Genomic DNA, 22742 nt, shown 5'->3' on the forward strand with positions numbered 1-22742 from the left:
ATGAAGTTCTTAGCACTGCATATTACTAATCAAAAATTTAGTTTTGATATATATATATATATATATATATATATAAAATTTAGTTTTGATATATATATATTATGACTGGTTTGTGGTCCAGGGTCACCGCAAGTCACATGACATCACAGATGTTGCTCTTCATCAAATGCAGTACCTATGATAATTTCCAATTTTTGTGCGTAGCTAGTGATTTTTCTGCTATACAAGTATGAGAATCACACAGTCACAGAGTGCTGTTGTTTGAATATCATTTGTCTGTCTACAAAAGGACAAAGGTCATCAAAGCTATATTCAGACAAACACCAGAACTGAGAGATAAATTATACAAAGCTGAATAAACAATTGGTTAATACTTAGTAACTCACATTCTGCAATATCATGGGTTATTTTCTGCCTCTTTTTGCTCCACCAGAAAAAAAATAAAAAATCCAAATGCAGTCACAGCAGGAGTAACACACAGTAGTGGTATTTAGTTTCTGAACCATGTCATCTGCAGAGAGTCAGAAACCATTAATACAGACAGACTGTCTGGAATATGCTCAAATATAGACAACATGAGTGATACAAACACTGGAAAGTTCAGCATTTCAAAGGACCGTCACTAATCTTTGTATAAAATTATTTAAACTACTTACAATTTGCCTGCTTCATATAATACTACTACTTAAAAGAGTGAGAACATTAACTTACCTGACAAATTACAATTTACAATCATAATGAAAGGTCAGGCAAGTACACAAAGGGAGAAAAACCATCTGACAAAACCATTTTATTCTTGACATTATCAGAGCTTTCACTCTTGTATCTACGTTTCCTTAGATCTCTCTAGCCCCGGGTCAATACATTTGTCCAGTTTTAATACGGTTCAGCACCGAGGTAGACAGGACGAGACCAACAAACCTTTATTTCTGTCAAAACTTTACAAAACACAGCATCTCTCACTTCACTAAGGAGTTTTTTAAATAACACTATCCTAGAAAAGTCCAACCTCAAGAGAAGGACGATGCTCCCTGACATTTAATTAAGAGACAGCTCTGCTAATTAACAAAACCGTATTCACCACTATCTTGTATTTAAAGTGTACACGAGCAGCTTGCTTCTCTAGCATTCATATGCAGCATCACAAACTCTGGAAGGTGAAACACTCATTGTCACAAATTAATGAGCAACTGGTAGATATTGTAGGTCACCTTAGTTTTGAGACAGAAGACGAGAGAAAAACAAGGAGAGGGTGGTGATGTTTACAGTCACAGGGGACACACTGAAACTAACTGCACCTTCAGTGGCTTTGACAGTTGCCCTTACATTTAACAAGAGATGCTGCCATTGTTCCCTGGACCGCTCGCTGGTCTGAAGGACACCGCTTCAAAATGGGACGCTTTTTAGAGTCCTCCATGACTGCAAGCTCTTGCTTTAGTCTGTCCAGACTGTGACACCTCTTTTGAAGATAAAACAACTGGCACAAAAGAAGCCTGTCACTTCTTTTCCCCTCCATTTCTGTTGCATCTAAAATATGCCAGAAGAATCAGTAGAAAAAAAAAGAAATCAATAATCCCTAGGTCCTTTATCCCCCCCCTTCAAAAAGAAAAGTGTATACTTTTTTTATCATCGATTCCACTCAAAGACTTTGACCTATACAACAAACACAGACATCTTATGAAACTGAGAAAAACTTAAGGAAAGAGAATTATTTCCCATAAGTCTCCTTTAAAAGACAATGGGCCTTCCCTAAACACACACTTCAGAAAGCAGTTTAAGGAGACAGTGAATATGTTAGTACCAAGTCTAAAAAGGGACATTTAATTAAGATTCATAAATTAATTTGGTGTAAAACTGAATTTGACATTGTGCTAGAAGAGGGTATGAGGATGGATAACTCTGAAAGACAAACTATTAACATTCTTTTATTGTTCTCCATCTCATTTCCTCCAGTGATTTTGTATTGTTATATTTCACATTAATGCATTTTAAAGATCTCATTATGCCTTTTTGCAGTTCATTTTTTTACCCACTTAAAATGAAAGCCTCAGTTGGTTTTGGAGAACAAGTTTGGCTAATGCATGTCAAGCGGCATCTCCTTAAGCAGACCAAAACCATATTTTTTGACAAGGCATGCTGGATTATGTAATTAATCAAATGGTCTCCATTATAAAGTGGTTTACCTTTAATTTTCTGAGCATTAGTCAAAGTGAATTTAATTAATGAGATTTAAGTTGTCACAAAAGGATCCCCTATAGACCAGCAAAACCAGTAACTCTCTTACTCTTCCATGCTTTTTTGTTTATAAATTAAACGACATAAAGCAGATTTTTGACATTTGGAACAACAAAACATCTTTATTTCTACAAAATACAGAGACAATTAAGGGAAATATTATAGCTTTTTCGATTTGCATTTTTTAGTGACTAAATGCTTTTAGTTCTTATTAGTGACTACAGTAACCATTTAACTAGAATGTGGACAAACTGTGAACTGTGTGAACTCTCTCTCTCAAAAAAAAAAAAAAAAAAAAAAAAAAAAAAGTCTTTGAACAGGTTTGTTCTTAAACATGACAGGGTATGAACAAAAAAATCCAAGGTGCTGCTCTTTTGTGTTCTTATATGCACAAGTGTTTCAGTGTTTGAAAACTTAATAAACAAAAACTCAATTCAAAAAGGCAAGGATAAAAATAGAAAGTTTAAAAGCCTACACATTTTAGCACATTTAATTCATTTTGCCATTTCACTCACACAGTAATTAATGAAAGCTCACAAAGTAAACTTCCAGCAAAATTGAAGAAACACAGAATAAATAATTAAACAGTAAAGTGTGTCTGTGCATGCTTGCTGTAGAGAAACCTTTAGTAGAGAAAGGTACCAAAGCTTCCCTTTCCATTGTGCTTGAATTGATTTCCATGAATGGAAATGAACATTTCCTGTGAGAGTAGATTCTCATCAGCCTGCATGGCCCCTAGTGCTTTCATCCGGCTCTTTTGAAGCCCATGTTTCTTGGCCGATGTGGCAACCAACTCTTGCTTGATGGCATCATTTCCCTCAGTGAAGTCTGGAGGGACAGAATGGCCATGTTTGATGGCCGGGCACTCTTCCTCCACAACAATGGCAGGCACATCATCATCACCACCACCATCATCATCATCATCTATATCTGCCTCTGATTGTACTCCTGTGTCCTCAAATTCTTTCTCTTTCTCATCTGACAAAACAGAAGAGGCACACAACAGGCTTCAGAATAGATTTGCCTTTGAATTTTTTTTAGTGTTAGCATTTTTAATCTAAAACCCCAAACCTTAAAGCAGGGGTTTTCAAACTTTTTTGTCAGTCAAACCCCTTTGACCTAACTTATGTACTTGAAGTACCCCCAGAGATTTTAAGCAAATATTTAAATTATTTAATGGCACATTTGCATGTTTAACTTATTTTTTTTTTTAATCAATTTTAATGTTTTAGTAGTATTTACATAGCTATTGTTATTATTACACTCAACAAATTATACAAAATCATATTTACTGTAATTTTTCCCCACAATAATTTAATTTTTTAAAATATAGCAGGGTTTCCCAAAAAGAGAATTATTTTTATACATTTAAGAGTTTACATTTACATCACATTTGTATAAACCTGTAACATTTCTTTGCAAAAACTTTTTAATTATTATTTTTTTAATTCATTCGTTTATGGTATTAACGTAGGTGTACAAACTCACGAACCCCCTGCAATTCCCTCACGAACCACCAGGGGATCGCAAACCCCACTTTGGGAAACCCTGCCTTAAAGGAAACAGTAAATCATAACTAGAGAAGTCTCTGTGCAAACATAATTGGAACAAACAGAGATTAATCCCAGTTGTAACGCATGAACAGTTCAGAAAATGGAATAACTGGAAACAGTTTGGAATAACATGAGGGAGAGCAAATGACACAATTTTCATTTTTGAGTGAATTATTCCTTTAATTCCTCACCAGAAGCAGGAAGCACAGACTGATGTGTCAACACAAAGCTCTCTCATTCACCCTTCCAGCAGGGAGCAATATGAATAGTTATAGTCAGCCAGAAAATGATAGGGTACAATAAAAGTATGTGTTTGAAACATCTAAGACTAAACCCTGCTGTTTCTGGCAAACAAAGTCATTAATGACACAAAGAACAATTACACTGTAATACTAGACTGAGACACTTTAATGTCCTATATAGGAGAAAACATCTTTAGGAAAGTCAGCAGTTATACTCAGGGTAATACAAAATATTTTTTTCTCTTTGCTATGAGACCTTCAAGGAAGAACTATCCAATAACCTACATTTTCTTTCCAATATGCATTCTATTTAATTCAAATGGACTCATCTGAAAACAATGAGATTTGCAATCTAAATTGCTCTAAATCTGCACATACAAAAATGGCTAAGGATCAACCCATACGTATCTCACCTGCATAATAAAACTGCATAACATCATTTATTTTAAAGAAAATAGATTCTGTATTCCCCTAACCAACACCCAAATGAAAATATGCACATATGTCGACCGAAACTATTTAAATTGCACTTTCTTTTCATATAAGAGAGGTTTCAACTCAGAACAGAAAGTATGCCAATGCATCTAACAGACAAAGGCAGACGGTGAGAGGCGGAAGCATAAAGGAACCAAAGGGAGAAGTAGGGTCTACTTTTATTTTGAAGCCGAGACGCCTTCTGCTGAGCATAATTCAGAAATTAAGCATACTGCATTCACAGCTGCCCTTCATTGAATGTCAAGCGTATTTCCGTTCTTTCCTTTTCTCAAAATGGAGCTGGCTGAGAGAGAGCGGGAAAAAAGCAGATCCTGCTGAAGAAAAGTACCGTGGGGATGGCAGTCATTACAGACAGGCCTTCCAACAGCCCCAGGGGGGCATTTTTAACAAAAATTTTATGCAAGCGAATATATTTTCACAGATATTACCGCAGGAGAAAGTAGAACACTTTTCTCAGTCCTGCGGGTTCCTTCACAAGCTATACAGACGTGTGGCGTATGCAGGCATGCACAGAACCATTTACAGTAATGGGGAGACCGGTCGTGGCCTATTTAATTTGTGGCAAAGAGATGTGTGAAAGCCAAAAACATCAAGGTTACACTGTTCCCCATACAAGAAACCAAGGACATGCAGCAGACAAAAAAAAAAGAAAGTATTTAGCTCTTACATGGAGGCCCTAGGAACATGAATATATTATTTATGTACCATATTATTTGCGAGCTCAAGCACGTTTCATATTTCCCAGTAAACTGCAAGAAAATTCAGCATAAATAACATGAATTAAAGGAAAGGCTCTCCCATCATATCACCTCACGTTGTTAAACCTAAAATCCAGTTATACTTTTCTGTGGAATCAAATTAAATATTAATAATAATAATAAATAAAATAACAATAATTCACATTTTCCATACAACAACAGTTCATAGTGACCACTTTTTGTGAAAAACAAAAAAACAGCATAATAAAAGTAGTCCATACAATGACTTATTTGAGTCATCTCTATAGCCAAACAATTAATCTGACTTACAAATTGGACTGGTTCAGATCACTGACCAGTGATCCAGTCCTAGTGATTCTCGGGTTAACAGCTGACTGAGAGTAAGATTAAATAAATTGTTTTAATGCATTATTTCACAAATTCCGACTCATACTGATAATTGTGTTATGGCCGATAACCAATAAATTTGGGGTTAGCTAACCCATGGAGGTTAGTTTGGAAACTGCAGGGGCTTTGTGATTTGATGAAAAGCTATTAATTAAATCATATATTGTATCATATATCATATAATCATATATCATATTAAAAAAAAAAAAAAAAAAAAAAAAAAAACACTATTTGTTTACCTGCATGTCATATGGCACCTGTGAACCACGGACATGCAAATGTGTAAAGGTACTGAAAAATTAACAAAATACCAGGGAGTACAAAACATTTTATGTCAAAGGGGTTCAGCTGACAAAAACAAAAAAATCAACTGGGTTTGGGCAGCCATGATGTATTAACTATTATTTGGATTTTAAATTATTAGTACTATTTGCTGAAGACTTGACATATATTAGTAGTATTTTTAGATTAGAGATTACATTAAACATTAAATATTACATTTAAATGTACACATTACATCAAAACTTAAAAGAAAATCTCAAATATCAGCTAATAACTGAAATATTATCAGTTTATCATGGCTCTCTCTGTGTTGCGTTATTCTGGAGCTTGACAAGCTGTTCACTATTAACAGCTGTTATATAAAAAGAGCTGTGTGAACATTCTTTTCCACTGAGAAAAAGTAACATACTATTTTAGAACCAAAAAGGGGGGATTTTTTTCATTTTGGGTGAACAATCCCTATAATGCTTGCAGCAATTTTTCTTCACAAAACCTTGAGGCGTTTGCATTTCTACTTATTCAGGTGTTGCTAGGTACTTCAAGATAAAAGTTCATTACCCTTAGTGAACTAGCTGGTGTTAATTTGAGAATATGCCCTGCTGCTGGGGAACTGAGGTGGCAGAAGCAGACAGAAGAAGAAAAAGGCACCTGAGGCACTGGGCTCTGCGGGCAGATCCTCCACGGTAGCATCACCTGGCTTGACCAAGATAACGCCGTAGCCCTGATTGTTGTGGATCATGTTATTCACCATGGTGATTTTAGGCATGGCGTCCAACTCGTCTGCAAAATCCTGCCAAAGGGGAAGCAGGGGGTGGTAAACACGCAGCATGCCTACACAAATGAACATGTGCATGCACACTCTCACATCTCTTTCTGGCCTAAGCCAAGTGAGGAAGAATAAAACACTGAGGTTGGGAAGGTGCAGCATGTACACAAACGCACAAAGCTTTAGGAAGGTAGATAAAATCCAATTATTCCGCTGGAGTTAATTACGGAAAAATCCTTTTGGGTTGCTGCTACCTGTGTGTGAATCTAATTTGCTCTCAGGTGAAACACTAACACTGACTTGAGATGAAGTATTATGCAATGGCTTTCTCAAGACACACTTTCTCAAATGAAGCCAACTGGCAACATTTTCCACAAAGATTCATGTCTACCACTCCAGGGTGCTCACTGGCTTTTCTAAGATTTCCTCTGAACTGTGTGAGCGTACTGACCTCTGGTGACACGGCTTAAAGCTATTACCATCAAAGACGCCCCACGGTGGCCAGTAAAGTCCCACTCCACTAACACACTTAAGGGACCAACTTCCCTTGAGGTCTTCTAAATGCATTAATCCACTACATCATTAATACGATACTAAGACAGCTCTAAAGTGCAGCTCTGTTGGGTCAGGTAAGATACTTGCTGTTGCCTGGGCAACGATTAGCAATAACCAGGAGCCAGACGGGCTAATCTATAGGCATTTAGAAGAGCCAAAGCTCATCCATCTTCTTCACCTTAATCAGGATCCCCTCCTTGCAGTGATGGATGCCATTGCCCACCAGACTGCATACACTCCCAGGGTAGATCTCCACACCGGCACCCTGAAGCACAGAGCACACAGCGACCATCAGAACGATAATGGTATTGGTCAATGAAGAAGAGGCTCTTTAGTAAAATGGCTGGTGGTAAATCAGTCTAAGAACGCTGCTGGCAAGACCTTTCACATCTCTATTTCATGCTGTATTAACTACTGTAAAGAATACATGACAGAGCAATACATTCAACTGACAAATATTCACACCACAACACAAAAACTCATTTCACAATATTCCATCTCAGCTAACACTGGAGCCGTACAGGTCACACATGTTCATGCAGAGCTGGGCCGCCGATCGCACAATCACACCTGTGGTCTCACACTGCATCACACAATTTTCCATTTCCAGCTTCCCCTGGCGAACACCTGATGAAAGATAAAGGGTGATAAATCGAAAAAACATTGGAGGACGGTGACAGGACATGCAAAGGAGGAAAAGTTTCCACTCACATATAAAGATATAGAGTAGTGCAAGGTTATATTGAATATAAGCAATTTAAAATTATATAGCACTGGCCATATCATAATGATTTTTCTTTGACTACTGAGTTTCCAAAAGACCAACAGTTAGACGTGTCATCCTGGTGTCTGACTATAAAACCGTTAAGGCAGATAACATCTTTTATTTAATGTTTTACTCATATTTGTAAATCACTTCAAACTGTTCGTTTTGAACAACTGAACATTTTGATTATGAAATTAAATCATATATCTATATAATTAAATGCCTTTAAAAAAAAAAAAAACCTTTCTGGCATTGTTGTTATTATGTTTTATTGTATGTAATGTTTTATTATAAATCTATGAGAGTAATCTATTGCTGTTCTTTAACTAATAACTGTTATAATGGTGAATACACCCTATTGTTTAAAAGTTTGGTGTCAGTACTTTTTTTTTTATGTTTTTGAAAGAAGTTTCTTATGCTCACCAATGCTGCATTTATTTGATCAAGAACATGGCAAAATACTGTGAAAACATTTTTTTTTCTATTTTAATGTTTTAAAATGTGATATGCTTCTGCGATGGGAGAGCTGAATTTTCAGCAGCCATTACTCGAGTCACATGATCCTTCAGAAATCATCCTATATGCCGATTTAGTCAAGGAACATTTCTTAATAGTATCAATGTTGTAAATAGTTGTGCTGCTTAATATTTTTGTGAAAACCAGAATGCATTTTTTTTTTTCCTGAATAGAAAGCTCAAAATAAAAGCAATCATAAATCATTTTGTAACAATGTAAAAGTCTCTACTGCCCCTTATAAACAATTTAATGCATCCTTGCTAAATATAAAAATATAAAATCTCTTTCAAATAAGGAAATAATTTAGTTACAATGACTGGTCAAAATGGTGATTAAAAAAAATAAAAAATAAAAATAAACAGTGTCAGACTTTTTTTTTTCTTTTTCTCTTATCTATATTGTCTGGTCATAATACAATAGGGAACATATTGTTTTGGAAGCAAGCAGTACATCCAGTGGATAATAAACAAGTTTTTATTCTGACCAGATCAGACATCCCACAGGAAGCAAGCCTTTAGTGTAGCCGCACACAAGGATACAGATTTAAAGGCTCCCTAGGCTACACATGCCAGAAGGGCTCAGCAATGAAATGACAAGAAAAACATAAGATGACTCTCCTGATATTGTGTTGCTGGAGAGGCCAAATGAATGTCAGGTCTCTGTTGAATATACTGCTGTCCATTCAACAGCAGCAGTCCCTCAAGACTCTTCGACAAACAGCTGGAAAGGGGGGAAAGAGGCAGGACAATTTTCTTTGAAACTCACACAAGATGCCTTCAATGGCGTCGCGCTGTATGAACTTCAGATTCGAGAGTTTGACGTTTGCTCCTGTTGACTCCACAAATGCGTCACCCTTGTTACGCTTCTCGATCACCACTTCATCCGGCAGACCGTATCCTGAGGGAAGACAGGAGAGAAATGGCTCTAGAAAAAGTCCTTTTATGCCCAGTCCTTTCATCAAAAGCAACTTATAAAAAGCAAAACTTACAAAAAGCAAAAGCAAAAAAAAAAAAAAAAAAAAAAACAATGTACTTGACAAAATAAAATAAGCTTAAATAATCACTGCATGGATGTTTAAGGTTGTTTATGCCTCTTTTAAATAACACAGGCCATCAATAGCATAGTTTCGCCAGTAACAAGAACCCATTAAAATTGCACTCTTTGAATAAAACATTTTCTGAACCTGCATGACTAAAAAAAATGCTGAAGGGAAACTGACAGGCCCTTAACCCTGATGGATCACTGTCATTTACCACTAGGCCTACCATCCAGCAAAGAACATCTCATTATAGAAAAAGCCTCTCCATAAAGGACCTAATTCTCTATGGAAATTAGACCATCTCTCTGTCTAGACGCATGGTTTCCAAGTAACAATGTGGCTAAATGACCATCAACAAGCATGTTGAGTTTATAGCAGCCGGCAGACTGATGACTGAAAGGTCAGCTTAGCACCATCTCAGTTTGAGATAGTGGTGGCAGGTCAGCAAGAGCAGCGGTTCAAAGCCGCAGAGTTTGACAGCCCGGCTTCATTACACACTGCTCTCTGACAGATGGTCCCGAAGCAGGTTTCTCCCAGACTTTTCTAACAATGCCCAGATGAACTTGAGCACCCTGGTCAGCTCTCACACACTTCTTTCAAATGCCAAAGGCTGAATATAGACCAATAAGGTCACAGCACCATCCTCACTTCTACGTCTGCAGGTAACAACTGGATTTGCTGAAAGATCTCTCCGTAATTGACAGCAGTGGGAAAACAGCAAATCACAGACCGTACTTCCTGCACTCCAAAATGCAACACCGTTGCAGGTCTCAATGACTCAATCACTTCTAAAAACATGCTAAACTATTTAGAGCTCCTTCAAATAATCTTGGCGATAAAGCCGTAGCCTGAGACAGAGGCATGCATGACGTTTTCACTAAATATCAAAGACCTTTAGCACGTGGAGCCGAGTTCTTTTATGGTAATCTGGCGGTGGTCTAATTGAGTTGCTCTTCTCCTGTAGTAGAGCCAGCAGCCGCCTGTGCGTTATCTCCTCTTTCAGGGCTTCCCTGACGCTGCAAGAGGGACTGCCAAGCACACAAAACCTCTATATTTAAACAGCGTCCTCCAGGCCTTCTTTCCTCTTCCTCATTTGACTTCATCACTATCTGACTTCGCAGGTCGTCCATTTGCATAAAGAGACTCGACCCTGACCCCATACTCTCTCTGCTCGCCTGCCTCCACAATTCTCATGCATTAATTTCTGCCCCCCCCACCCATCACCGAAAGGTGGTTATTGCACCATCGAGCTCAATTACCTCAGCAGGCTTTCTAATATCACACGCCAACTGCGGAGTTCATTTTATACACATCCAGGGAACCATTTTGACAAACAAGGCCCGGTGCCAGACTATTGACTTGGTGTTATGAAGCATGCTGTATCACAAAGCTTTATTAAAGGGAAAAGAATAGTACAAAATACGGGTGATTTCCTTTGTGTTTTAGATGGAGGTGGATGAAGAAAAAATAAAAAAAAGAAAGAAAGTACTTTCCAAATCAGTCGGATGATAAAGGTCAATGTCTCTACATCACTTCAGCTAAAACTAGGCAAACCATTAAGACACCACTAATGTCAGTAGTTTTGTAGAAAGCAACTTTTAAAATTGCATTTATTATTACATATTGCATTACTCCATAAAAAAGTAACCAGTTGTTTTACTTAGATACTCTTTATGGAAAGTAATGCATTACATTACTTTTGCGTTACATTTTCTCATCTAGCCTGGGCTTGTTTATTTGCTTTTTAATAACAAAAAACCCAAAAAGTGACCATTTCACACTAAAAGTGAAATTGAGGAAGTGTCTCTGCCTCTGCACCTCACTTCTAATTTCTCAACACAGGACAGGAGAGGGGTCAGTAAATAAATGGGAAAACAAAGTAACTTGCTTTACGTCAATTGAAAAAGTTAAATATTTCACTGTAAATCTAAAAGATTACATAACTTAAGTGTTACCCCCAACACTGAATGGCATTAACTTTTAAAGGGATAGTTCATCCATAAATTATTTATTTTTCATTGTCAATGTTCTCCTCACACAAGGCAAATCATATCGATTTGTAATATTTGATGTGAGTCATAAGAATTACTTAGGACACTTTTTTTATTATTATTATTATTATTTTGGAGACTCATTTTCATTTTCCAGAGAAAAAAGAAAGTTATACAGATCTGGTACAACATAAAATTGAGTAAACAATATTAATTTTAACCCTCCTGCTGTGTTAATAAAAAGGCTACTGTGTTTGTGTTAGGGGTCAAATGGACACTGCAAAAATAGATGCACAGACACAAAATAAAAGCATTTCTTTGAATTTCTTTGTTGTTTTTAATAACCACTTGTAGTGACTATTTGCACATGACTACAACGATTGACAGCATGGGACCACATATGACTACAATTAGTATTAACAGTAAAATTAATGTGAATTGTATTTATTGCTACTTGCACATAATGTAAACAGCCTCTGCCTTTGTTGTCTAGTTCTGAAACTCCTGTGAGGGTAAAATGTGTTCCTCACATTTTTTCTTAGCGCTGCGACAGACTCGCAATTGAGCTCCAAAACATCAACTGAAATTCGAATAGATGAAGCAGAATTATCCTTGGCTAATTTATAAAGATGTCTTAAATTCCCCATATATTTGATATTTTATACAGTACTTATATATACTCTTTTCTGTTTTAAAAAAAGATTTTTGGCAAATTGCATAGAAACCAATGAGCGTCAATTTAAAGTTTTTGACATATGTTTACATACATGTACAACTTGTACATCAATGAAAACAACAACAGCACTCATTTTGTCTATTATTAAGGGAAAAGTGGTTATGTTTTTTCATTTTTTGAGCCATTTCATTCTTCCGGTTCAAAGAGCAAAGTTGAACCAACTTCACAAAAATTGATGTATATGCGTTAATTTGGAGTGTGATAGGCTGGAGTGGCTGGAGAGTACGCTACTACAACATCATCAGTTTTTCTCAGTATTATTCATATGTATTTCTCATATTATCTGTATAAGTCTTATGATCCAATCAGTGTGCTGTATTATGGATGAGGTTGGATTACAGTGAAGAATTCAAATCTCATGAAAGAGCTTCATGCTGTCATTTTATCTCTGTAAACATGACCATAACAATATTTAATATGTAACAACACGTGGAGCACACATGAGAGAGCAGTTTTTGCGCCGAACGCTGTAATGAGTTTAACAACACTTGCTATGTGGATCGTAGTTCATATCCAGACTAGAGAAAGTGTGTTTCAAGTTTTTGTGTATTCTCTCATGCTCCAAACATGAACCAGCACCATGTACGCACACATATCTTGTCTTCTATAATATTATGTGCAAATAAGGGTGCTAATACAGCGGTACATCTGATCATGAACGAGATGACGCAAACAATGATATAGACCACAAATTCAAAGAAAAGTAAACAAAAAGTAACTACGTCTTTATTCATTCTGTTTTAAATGTATTTTAATATTCATTTGTCTGTATAACGACTGTGTTGTAGGTCTGTGATATTGGTTGTTTTTTCCCCTCTTCCCACCCTCCTCATGCTCACTTTTCCACAGCTTTACACATTCTTCTTCAAATCTAAGTTGTTAAAGACCAGTGCTGAAACAGGTGACACTTTAAACCTTAACATCATTTTAGCCATAAAGTGTTATGAATCCTATGACACCAATCTCAACAATTGTCAGATCAGACAGACATGCACACGGTGAATCATGTGATTACCTTCAACCTCTATGGAGTCAACAATACTGATAGAGCTGGTGATGCTGTAAAGGCCGGGGCATACGATGACCACATCCCCTTCATAGCACGCATTGACCGCAAGCACTGGGTCACTGTGAAACTGGGATCAAAACACACACCATATTAGTCCAACTCAAATCATCTTGGCCCTGAAAGCCAATGAAAACTGAATTTCAAATTGCAGTGAGTCTGACACACAAAAATACAATTTAAGTGAATGTGTCTCAGTGGGGTTGAGTAGAGGCATCTGATCACACACATCTGCACCATTTTAACAAGTTCTTGAGGGATAAACTGGCTCACAGAACAAGAGAGATCAAACATGAGCTAGTGCATGAACACAGTGCTTTAAAAACCTTCACAAATCCTGCATTACAGCACCCTGACACATTAGTGATCAGATCGTCCTAACAACTTTCCGCACAAACCGTTCTTTAATCTTACCAGGCGAACAGAAGATGAAGAAGCGAGTGAGCACACGTGAGATTTTACTGGCAAAATTATTCACTGAGTCCTAGAGGTCATAAAATTATACTAGCACGAGTGAAATCGACGATTTGATTTTTCAGATATTATTTTTTTCAGAGAGCTCTGAGGCGGCCAGTGCTCTTAGGCAGATATTAACCTTTAGGAGGTAAACCCAGGAAATTAAAAGACAGTGATCGGAGGCTGTGGGAGAAAGTGAGCGGGGCATTAATATCAGCACTTGGGGAGGATTTGCACTCTACCTTCCCTGTCTGAAACTACTTTATTTAAACGATCAGACCATTTTCCATCCAGATTCAGCTCCCAGAATAGCGGAAGTGACCTTTTCCAATTCAAATACCAAATTTCCCACCTAAATGTCTTGTCGTGGCTTGAAACTAGGCTTTGCTCAGAATGCAGGCAAAAGTGGCCCAAATCCACAATTTTTATTTTTTTGGTTATATGTGACTCAGATCTGATTTTTTTTCCATCGCAGTGTGAACAGCAAAAACTTCACTGAATCTTATTTTTCATTTCTAATTTGGGTCACTTCCATATGTGGTCTTAAATCAGACACAGGTCTTGATGCAGGTCTTGCACTGCAACCTCAGTCTGAACAGTCATATCAGGATTCATGCATGTTTTGCATTATAGATCAGTATCACAATTCCATACTGACAGGAGTCGCATAAAATCTCCCATAAAATATTTAACACAGTAACACTTTACAATAAGGTTAATTTGATAAAACTATTGAACTAACAATGAACAATATATTTTATAGCATTTATTATATTTATTATAACTTTTGACCTTAAAAATTTATTAGTAGATGTTGAGATTGACATTAATAAAGATAAATAGATGTTTTAGAAACATTGATAATTTTTAGTTCATGTTAACTGATGTAGTTAATGTTAATAAATAAAACTAAAAACATTACAATTCTTACTGATCCCAAACTTTTGAACAGTATGCATACATACACACACACACACACACACACACACACACACACACACACACACACACACACACACACACACACACAACATCTGGACTGTGTAAGGGAGATCTTTAACCTCAGTGCTTCTTGTTCACACTCATACATATATATTTATATAGCAAAAAGCACTAAGGCTAAAGTGTGAATATTTCTCTACAGTTCTCCATTTCACAGTCCAGATATCATAAACCCCTTCCAAAATCCCCATTTACAAAGCCAGTACAGGAGAAAACAAGGCCATTATCCTGAAATGGTGAGTACAAGGTCTTCTGATCAGCATGTAACTTTGACATTTAAAAAAAAGAGAGAAAGGGTTATACACACACCTGCACTTCAAACTCTTCACTTGAATAGTGGGGCATCAGTTTGTCAGTTATCAAGCTTTGAAGCTGGTGAACTGTGGCCAAGGCAGATACCAAGTGAACCACTCGGCCGCCAGCGGGACGTGGCCCCTTTGCCCTGCATGACTGCTGACCGGAGTTCACCTTGTAGCTCAGAACATACCTGCAAAGGACACGCAGGTGGAATGGGTGAGCAACCCAAAGAACTAACAGGCACACTCTCTCAAACACAGCTGTTCACATTGACACATCTTCGATCCCATCTGAACTAGGAAAGACTGATGATTAATTATGGAGCAGTGCGTATTGATCCTGAGGTTTGGAAAACGTAAATAAGTCAATACTTCAAAAAGCTTGAATGTCTGGTTGCAATATTAATCACATTTATACTCATCACGTTACTCTCCTGATTAACTTGGGGTTGAGGAGCAAAGCCATGTTGTGGGTACATATGTACACCTCTCAATCTCAACACACGCAGCAGTAATAATCACCTGAGCAGGGGGTTTTCAATAATACGCAGCTTGCGTTTAAGTGCTTCCAGCTGCTCATACAGACGCAGTCCTTCCACCATGGATACGTTGGCTTGCTCAGACTCAGAGTCGCTGTCCAGGCCACTTCTCAGGCTGGAAAACTCCCGAAACTTCTCAAAGCAGAGTGCCAGTGTCGAGTGATACTCGGCTACAAGACCAGCTGGAACACGATCCTCCAACATATCATAGTACCTGTGGAAAATACATGAAGGGGGACATGAATATAGATATGAGCAGACAGAAAATCCTGCACTCATTAAAGGTGACAATGTGTAATTTCTGCATAACTGTTAGCACCAAAAAGAACTGCAATCTAACTTAAAAAATAAAGAAATAAATGTCACAATGGTACTATTAGACTCATTTATTTGTCTGACATCTCCACTCTTGTTTATGCCAATGTGAGCTTAAAATTAGATATCCTACGGTTAGATTAAATAGCACATTTCATATTTGCAAAGTAAATGTATTTGCATTAAACAATTTATTGTGTTGTTGTCGTATAATGAACTGTTCATTACTGAGTACACACTGCCACCTGGTGGTCAGAGCATCTTTACAGTACAGTAGCCACAGAGCTGCTGGGATAACACTGCGATTTATTCAGTGTTATGCGGTCATGCTTCAGGGGAAGAGACAGGACACACAGAGGACACTTACAGCCTAAGACGAGGCTCCACACACCGAACAAAGTAATCAAAGTCATCGTCCTCATCTTCTTCATCCCACTTCCTCCAGATATGCTTATAGAAAAACCTGTGGGGATTAGACAGAAACGTGCGAGAGTGAATGATGGAGGGGAGCGGGAGAAAGCCAGTGTGGGGGGAGAGTGAGAGTGAGACTGACAGGAAAGCCTACTTAACCGGTCAGGTCAGTATAATAGAGGAACCTCTTCAGAATCACAAACCGGTATACAATTGTCCATTCGCATCGCTCTTTTGATACTCCAATTATGACACACACAGTTTAATTTCATTAGATACTCAAACCAAGCTATACAAGATATTCATTCCACATTTCAAAATATATAAATGTACACTAGTTTATGTATTATGGGATTACATATCATAATAATGAACAATAATATATTAAGAAATAAGAAATTTACTAATTAGATTACAGTTGAAACATGTATGGGTGTATGTATACGTGTGTGTGTGTGTGTGTGTCTGTATATTATTCAGTAAGGATTTTAATGAAAAGTTTGAACGTTTTAAACTATTTCTATTTTAAATACCAAGTTCAAAAGAATGACATTTACTCAAACACTGAAAAAAATATATCACAGCTTCCACAAAAATATTAAATGCTTTCAACTTTGACAATGAGAAATGTTTCCTGAGCACCAAATAAGCATATTAAAATGATTTGTAAAAGACACTGCAGACTTATTTTAAACCGCATACAACACAAAAAAACAATATTAAACCTAACCACATTATAATATCATAATACCTAAATATACACGATTAAAAAAAACAAAATGAAATTACACTGCTGTTCAAACGTTTGGGATCAGTAAGATTTTTAATGTTTACAATAAAATACAATTTACTAATCTAATCAAAACTTAATTTACAAAAAAATACATAACAATTTAATTACAATTTACTTTAAAATACAATTTATTGTTGTGATCAAAGCTGAATTTTCATTACATTACATTACAATTTAATTACATTACTCCAGTCTTCAGTGTCACAATAGAAAGTTAAAAAGAAAAACATTTACTCAAAAATAATCTTTTCTAACAATATCAAACAATATTTTTTTTGGATTCTTTTATGAATAGAAAGTTAAAAAGAACAGCATTTATTCAAAATTAATATTTTCTAACAATATGAGTCTTTCTTTACTATCACTTGTTATCCATTTAACACATCCGTGCTGAATAAAAGTATCCATTACTTTCAAAAAAAGTAAAGTGTCAAAAATTTACTGACTCCAAACTTTTGAACGGTAGTGTATATTGTAACACAAGATTTTAATTTTGAATAAATGCGGTTTATATACACACACACACACACAAGATATATATCTAAGAAATATATAAGAATCCTGAAAAAAAGTATCACAGGTTCCAAAAAACATGAAGCAGCACAACTGTTTCCAACATTGATGATAAATCAGATGCTGAAAATTCAGCTTTGCATCACAGAAATAAATTATATTTTAAAGTACATTAAAATAGAAACTGTTATTTTAAATTGCAATAATATTTCACAAAATAACAAGTTTTTAATCTGTATTTTTTATCAAATAAATACAGTTTTGATGAGCACAAGAAACTTAGGTAAAAATATAAAAAATCTTACTGATCCCAAACTTTTGAACGGTAATGTATGTATTTCAAATAATCTGCAAATGTACTTCCTACTATAAATCGTTCCTATAAATCCTACTATTGTTCATTGTTATTTCAGGTTTGTTGGACTACCAACATAAACTGAATAGCATGACTGCTCAAAAAGAGGGAAAAAATATATACCTTTGAAGGGTTAACGAACCTGAGGTGTTCTAGGGCCAAAGCAGTCTGATCAAAGTCCCCGGATTCATCATAGACAACCGAGAGCTCCAGAAGAGGCACTTTATGAAGAGTAGCCTCCAGCAGGGCCTTCATGGACTCCTCAGTAAGATCACAGCCTCTGGTCTCACTCTCCATCGGCAGCACCAGCTCCACCTTTGCCTTCAGCTCCTTACAATCGACATCAACAACCTACAACAACAACACTCAGCTCTCTAAACACTCCCATTTGCAGACGCTTCAATCATAAGCATTAACTATTCATGTTTTATCTGTAAATACCCAAAAAGCATGCTATGATGAACTTACTTCAACCAGCACATCAAACACGTCCGTGTGCCATATGGCTTGCCAATCACACGGCTCTACTATCTTCTCCAGGTACTCAGCTGTGAAGGCTTCTACTTCAGATGTTTTACAGTCACCTATCAAACAACTCAGGATTATTAACACACTTATTAACTCTTTTACTGTTGTGGGTGTCTGTCAGAAGAGTTTGGATGGTTACCAAGCATGTAATCTTGATATGCTTTGAATCTCTCATAGTACAGAAGATGGTCTGTCTGGAAGGTGTCCGGCAGTTTTCCATTTCCTGGCCTCTCTGCTCGCTGTAGATGAGTACATGGTCTCTCATCACTATTCAGATAATGGGTGCCGCTGTCATCATCATCATCATCATCATCTTCTTTTTCTGTCTGAAATAACTCTAAAAACAATATACATTAGCAATGGAAGTAAAGTGGCCTACAAACTTGCATCCAATATCCAAACAAAAGTTTTTTTTTTATCATTTTATATTAAATAAATGAAAGAATAAACAAACAAACAGCAGTCTCAAAGCTAGACACTGGATTCTTATTTTTATTTAATGGGAGTAATTGACATACAAAGTAATTTTATATATGGAAGAGGTCACACAGATACATTCATATACAGTGTTAACATCACAAACCTTTAGAAACCCGACTTTGGTGTGGTCTGATCTGATTACAGACAGTCTCTGCCTCTCTTTCTGTCTGGGGGTTGACGTTATGATCGTCATTATTTGGAGGATCTTCGCTGGTCAGTGTGATAACGATTTCTACGCTGTTTTCTGTCTCGGCGTTCCTCACCTCCTCCGGCTTTGAACACACAAGCTCCTCAGACATCACTGAAGCTTAAACTGTCAGTCTAGCTAAAGTAAACGAGGGATAGATATCAATAAAAAGTGTTTAGTTAACTAATAGATATCAACTAACTGTCGGTCTCCTCCCTTGACTTGTAACTATTTTCAAACGCTGTCTGGGAGGAGCAGAAGAGCCAATAAACTCAAGGGGCGGAGCTAACCGACACATTCTTAAAGGGACAGTGCACATGCTTTAAACCCTTTTAAAGTCGCATGAATTGAAAACTCTAAATGTATTTTATAAATCTCGTTATGAACGATTTATCATTCAATGTGGAGTTTAATATTTTTTACCTCATAATTTCTTATCAAAATTATGTCATAACTGGATGCTGTCTCTTGTGACAGTAAAGATCTGCACGTCTGATTCATCGTGACTTAATAGTGAATAGAGACGGAGAAGTACAACATACTCACCATATAACGAGACATAAATCATCTTCACAGTATTATTTATTCTTATCGTTGACTGTAAATATGGTGAATGATGCCGTGCTCGATTCCTCGGGTCTGAATCTGTGATCGGCTCGTCTGTCCTGTCAGCACGTGTGATTAGAGCAGCTGTGTTTTGGATCCTGTGTGTTTTGACCATAGACTGTATGGTTTTGAACTATGAAAAGTAAGTGTGGTGATGATTTTGTATTGTAATACGCCTAGAAGTCTCCACACTGCAGGAACTATAAAGAAGAAGACGAAGATTTTGTATTGTTTACAATCCTATTAATTTTTTATTGTTTAAATAAATTGTGTTGCGATCATCTTGGATCCTGTCTCCATGCTAAACTCAACATTATGGTCATTTACTCGCTCTTTGCAAAAAAAAAAAAAAAAAAAAAAAAATGAATCTCATAATGTTTCTTATACTATTTTAATTACTTTCACTTTCCCATGTATGGTGCGATCCCTAATTCCAGCAGAACAAAGCGACATTTTGGGAGGTGACTCACGTTGATCATCATTAGCATTATTTTCCTCATTCATGCTGTTCCATCGTGCACAAATACTAGTAATTCTGTTAAATCTGTTCATATGTAAAGTGTTACTGAGTGTTTATATTATGGCTCTGCATGGGGCTCCTTGGATCTTTAAAGATCTGAAATCACGGAACAGTTCAGTGATGCAGATCAGATGCACTCACACTGTTTGTTATACAAAAACTTTACAAACTTGTCAATATGTTGCTCAGTGTCACTTTTCACAGTCTTAACAAGGAGCGGCAGCAGATGCATTCACCAAAGCTTTCCTTAGGAATTGCCTTCCCCAAATGAAGGATGAAAACATTGAGGAAATGGTGGGGCACAAGGCAGTGGTACTGGAATATAAAAGACCTAAGAAGAAGAAGGGAAAGACAAGAAAGGCCAAGGGACTGAATGCCAAAGAAAGAAGACAGCTGAAAATATTCCAACTCAAACCTGGACATCAAAAGTATACTCTCTTTCACTCTGTAGTATTGTATTGTGTGAGTAAAAGTACTGCTTATCACTAAAATCACTCATGCATCTTTGGTAATGATTGTAGATAAGAGCTGTTCTTGCCTCTGCATGAGCTATGCAAACAGTACATTGTGGATCTGTGTAATGCATTGAAACCAGGATGGTAAGATGTGTCATAATTTCCAGAAGATGCTCTTCAGAATTGCTGGCTTTTTTGGGTGTCATTTCATTTCCAGTCTTGCTAACGCTCCATGAATGTGCTCCCTGTTTCTTTTGAATGCAGCAACCCACAGATGATCCAGCAGAAGCTCTTGAAAGCTGATTTCCACGGTGCTGTCTTAACAGTTACAACGTCATGCCCATTTGAAAATGTATGTGAACAAAGGAACACATTTTTGCTTTAGCAGCCGTATATCCTGATTCAATTTAATGGTGATATTTTTAACATGTAGTGGAACCTCATGTTCTCTCTCACATTTTTTTTCCTTGTAGTTGTCAGATCAAAATGCCCCTCGTATGTTGGTCTAACTGGCATCCTGATACAAGAACTGAAGCATGTCTTCAAAATCATTACAAAAGAGGACAAACTGTAAGGTATATGTGTAAATATACATTATATTTTATACATGAATATATTATAGATGTGTAAATATACATATACATCTTCTAGTACTCAAAGATCCCATACCAATCTTTTGTCCATTGGTCTAAAGGAAGGTGGAGCCAGTGAGCCCAAAACAAATAAAATACGAGAAATTTGCAGTGAACTATAAAGGGTTTTACTGTGGCTATATGCACTATGGTAATCAAGTCAAAAAACATTATGTAAAACTTTCTTTTATCATTGTCCAGACTAGAGGTTTCACAATATACTGGTCTAGAGGAAAACCATGATATTTAAACAAATGAAGGCTGATACCCTGTTAAAAGGACAGTTCACCCAAAAAAATTACAATTTACACATTAATTACAGTAATTCTCTGGCTGACATGTTAAAGATGAATTTGAGCATTATTTATTCTAGAGATATCACAATAATATCATTATCATGAATTTGTTGTTGACCATGATAATAGTTTTAGTAAAAATCTGATTGTGACAGCCCTAGTCCAGACCGAAAGTGATTCCTCTCTCTGTGTCACGAAAATACTTCTAACTTCTTCTTCACAGTCATTAGCCACCTTTCAGAACCCTTATGCCAAATAAATCTGAGAACAAAGCCTTGTCAAAATATATTGCGTAGAAAGATCTGTTCCTCTTTTTATTTTTTTTTCTGTTTTACTGTTGATTAACCTCATTAATTTCCTTTGAATATTGACTTTTCCCCCCTACTCTCTTTCTCTCTCTTTCTGCAGTTATCCCAAAGAGGAATAGTGTGTTCAGTGTGGTGTTCTTAACACACATCTATGGCAGCAAATTTGAATTGCGCTCCAGTGAGCGGTCAGCAAAGAAATTCAAAGTAAAAGGAACTATTGACTTGTAATGGGACGTTTTAAACATCATGTCAACTTTAACTGTGGACTTATACTGGACCATTAAGAGAAGACATTTAATCATTATGGATTTTTTTAGCTTCCTCCTCTTATTGTATATATATATATATATATATATTATATATATATACAGGTCCTTCTCAAAAAAATTAGCATATTGTGATAAAAGTTCATTATTTTCCATAATGTAATGATAAAATTAAACTTTCATATATTTTAGATTCATTGCACACCAACTGAAATATTTCAGGTCTTTTATTGTTTTAATGCTGATGATTTTGGCATACAGCTCATGAAAACCCAAAAATTCCTATCTCAAAAAAATTAGCATATTTCATCCGACCAATAAAAGAAAAGTGTTTTTAATACAAAAAAAGTCAACCTTCAAATAATTATGTTCAGTTATGCACTCAATACTTGGTCGGGAATCCTTTTGCAGAAATGACTGCTTCAATGCGGCGTGG

At 36.5% G+C, this 22742-nt stretch overlaps 1 protein-coding gene and 1 pseudogene across 1 annotated transcript; one reads left to right on the forward strand and one right to left on the reverse strand.

The window, feature by feature from the left end:
- Positions 1-2367: 2367 nt before the first annotated feature.
- shcbp1 (SHC SH2-domain binding protein 1) lies at positions 2368-19485 on the reverse strand. Its single transcript, XM_042728135.1, has 13 exons — positions 19140-19485; positions 18696-18893; positions 18497-18612; positions 18171-18379; positions 16324-16419; positions 15625-15855; positions 15116-15293; positions 13298-13418; positions 9282-9413; positions 7745-7861; positions 7413-7501; positions 6562-6703; positions 2368-3213 (listed from the first exon to the last, which is right to left on the reverse strand). Exons 1-13 carry the CDS (start codon positions 19333-19335, stop codon positions 2861-2863), a joined length of 2178 nt encoding a protein of 725 aa, XP_042584069.1. The 5' UTR covers positions 19336-19485; the 3' UTR covers positions 2368-2860.
- A 152-nt stretch (positions 19486-19637) lies between these two features.
- LOC109066197 lies at positions 19638-22372 on the forward strand (annotated as a pseudogene).
- Positions 22373-22742: the final 370 nt, after the last annotated feature.

Source organism: Cyprinus carpio, chromosome B7, assembly GCF_018340385.1.
Source record: "Cyprinus carpio isolate SPL01 chromosome B7, ASM1834038v1, whole genome shotgun sequence".
Lineage (NCBI taxonomy): Eukaryota > Metazoa > Chordata > Actinopteri > Cypriniformes > Cyprinidae > Cyprinus > Cyprinus carpio.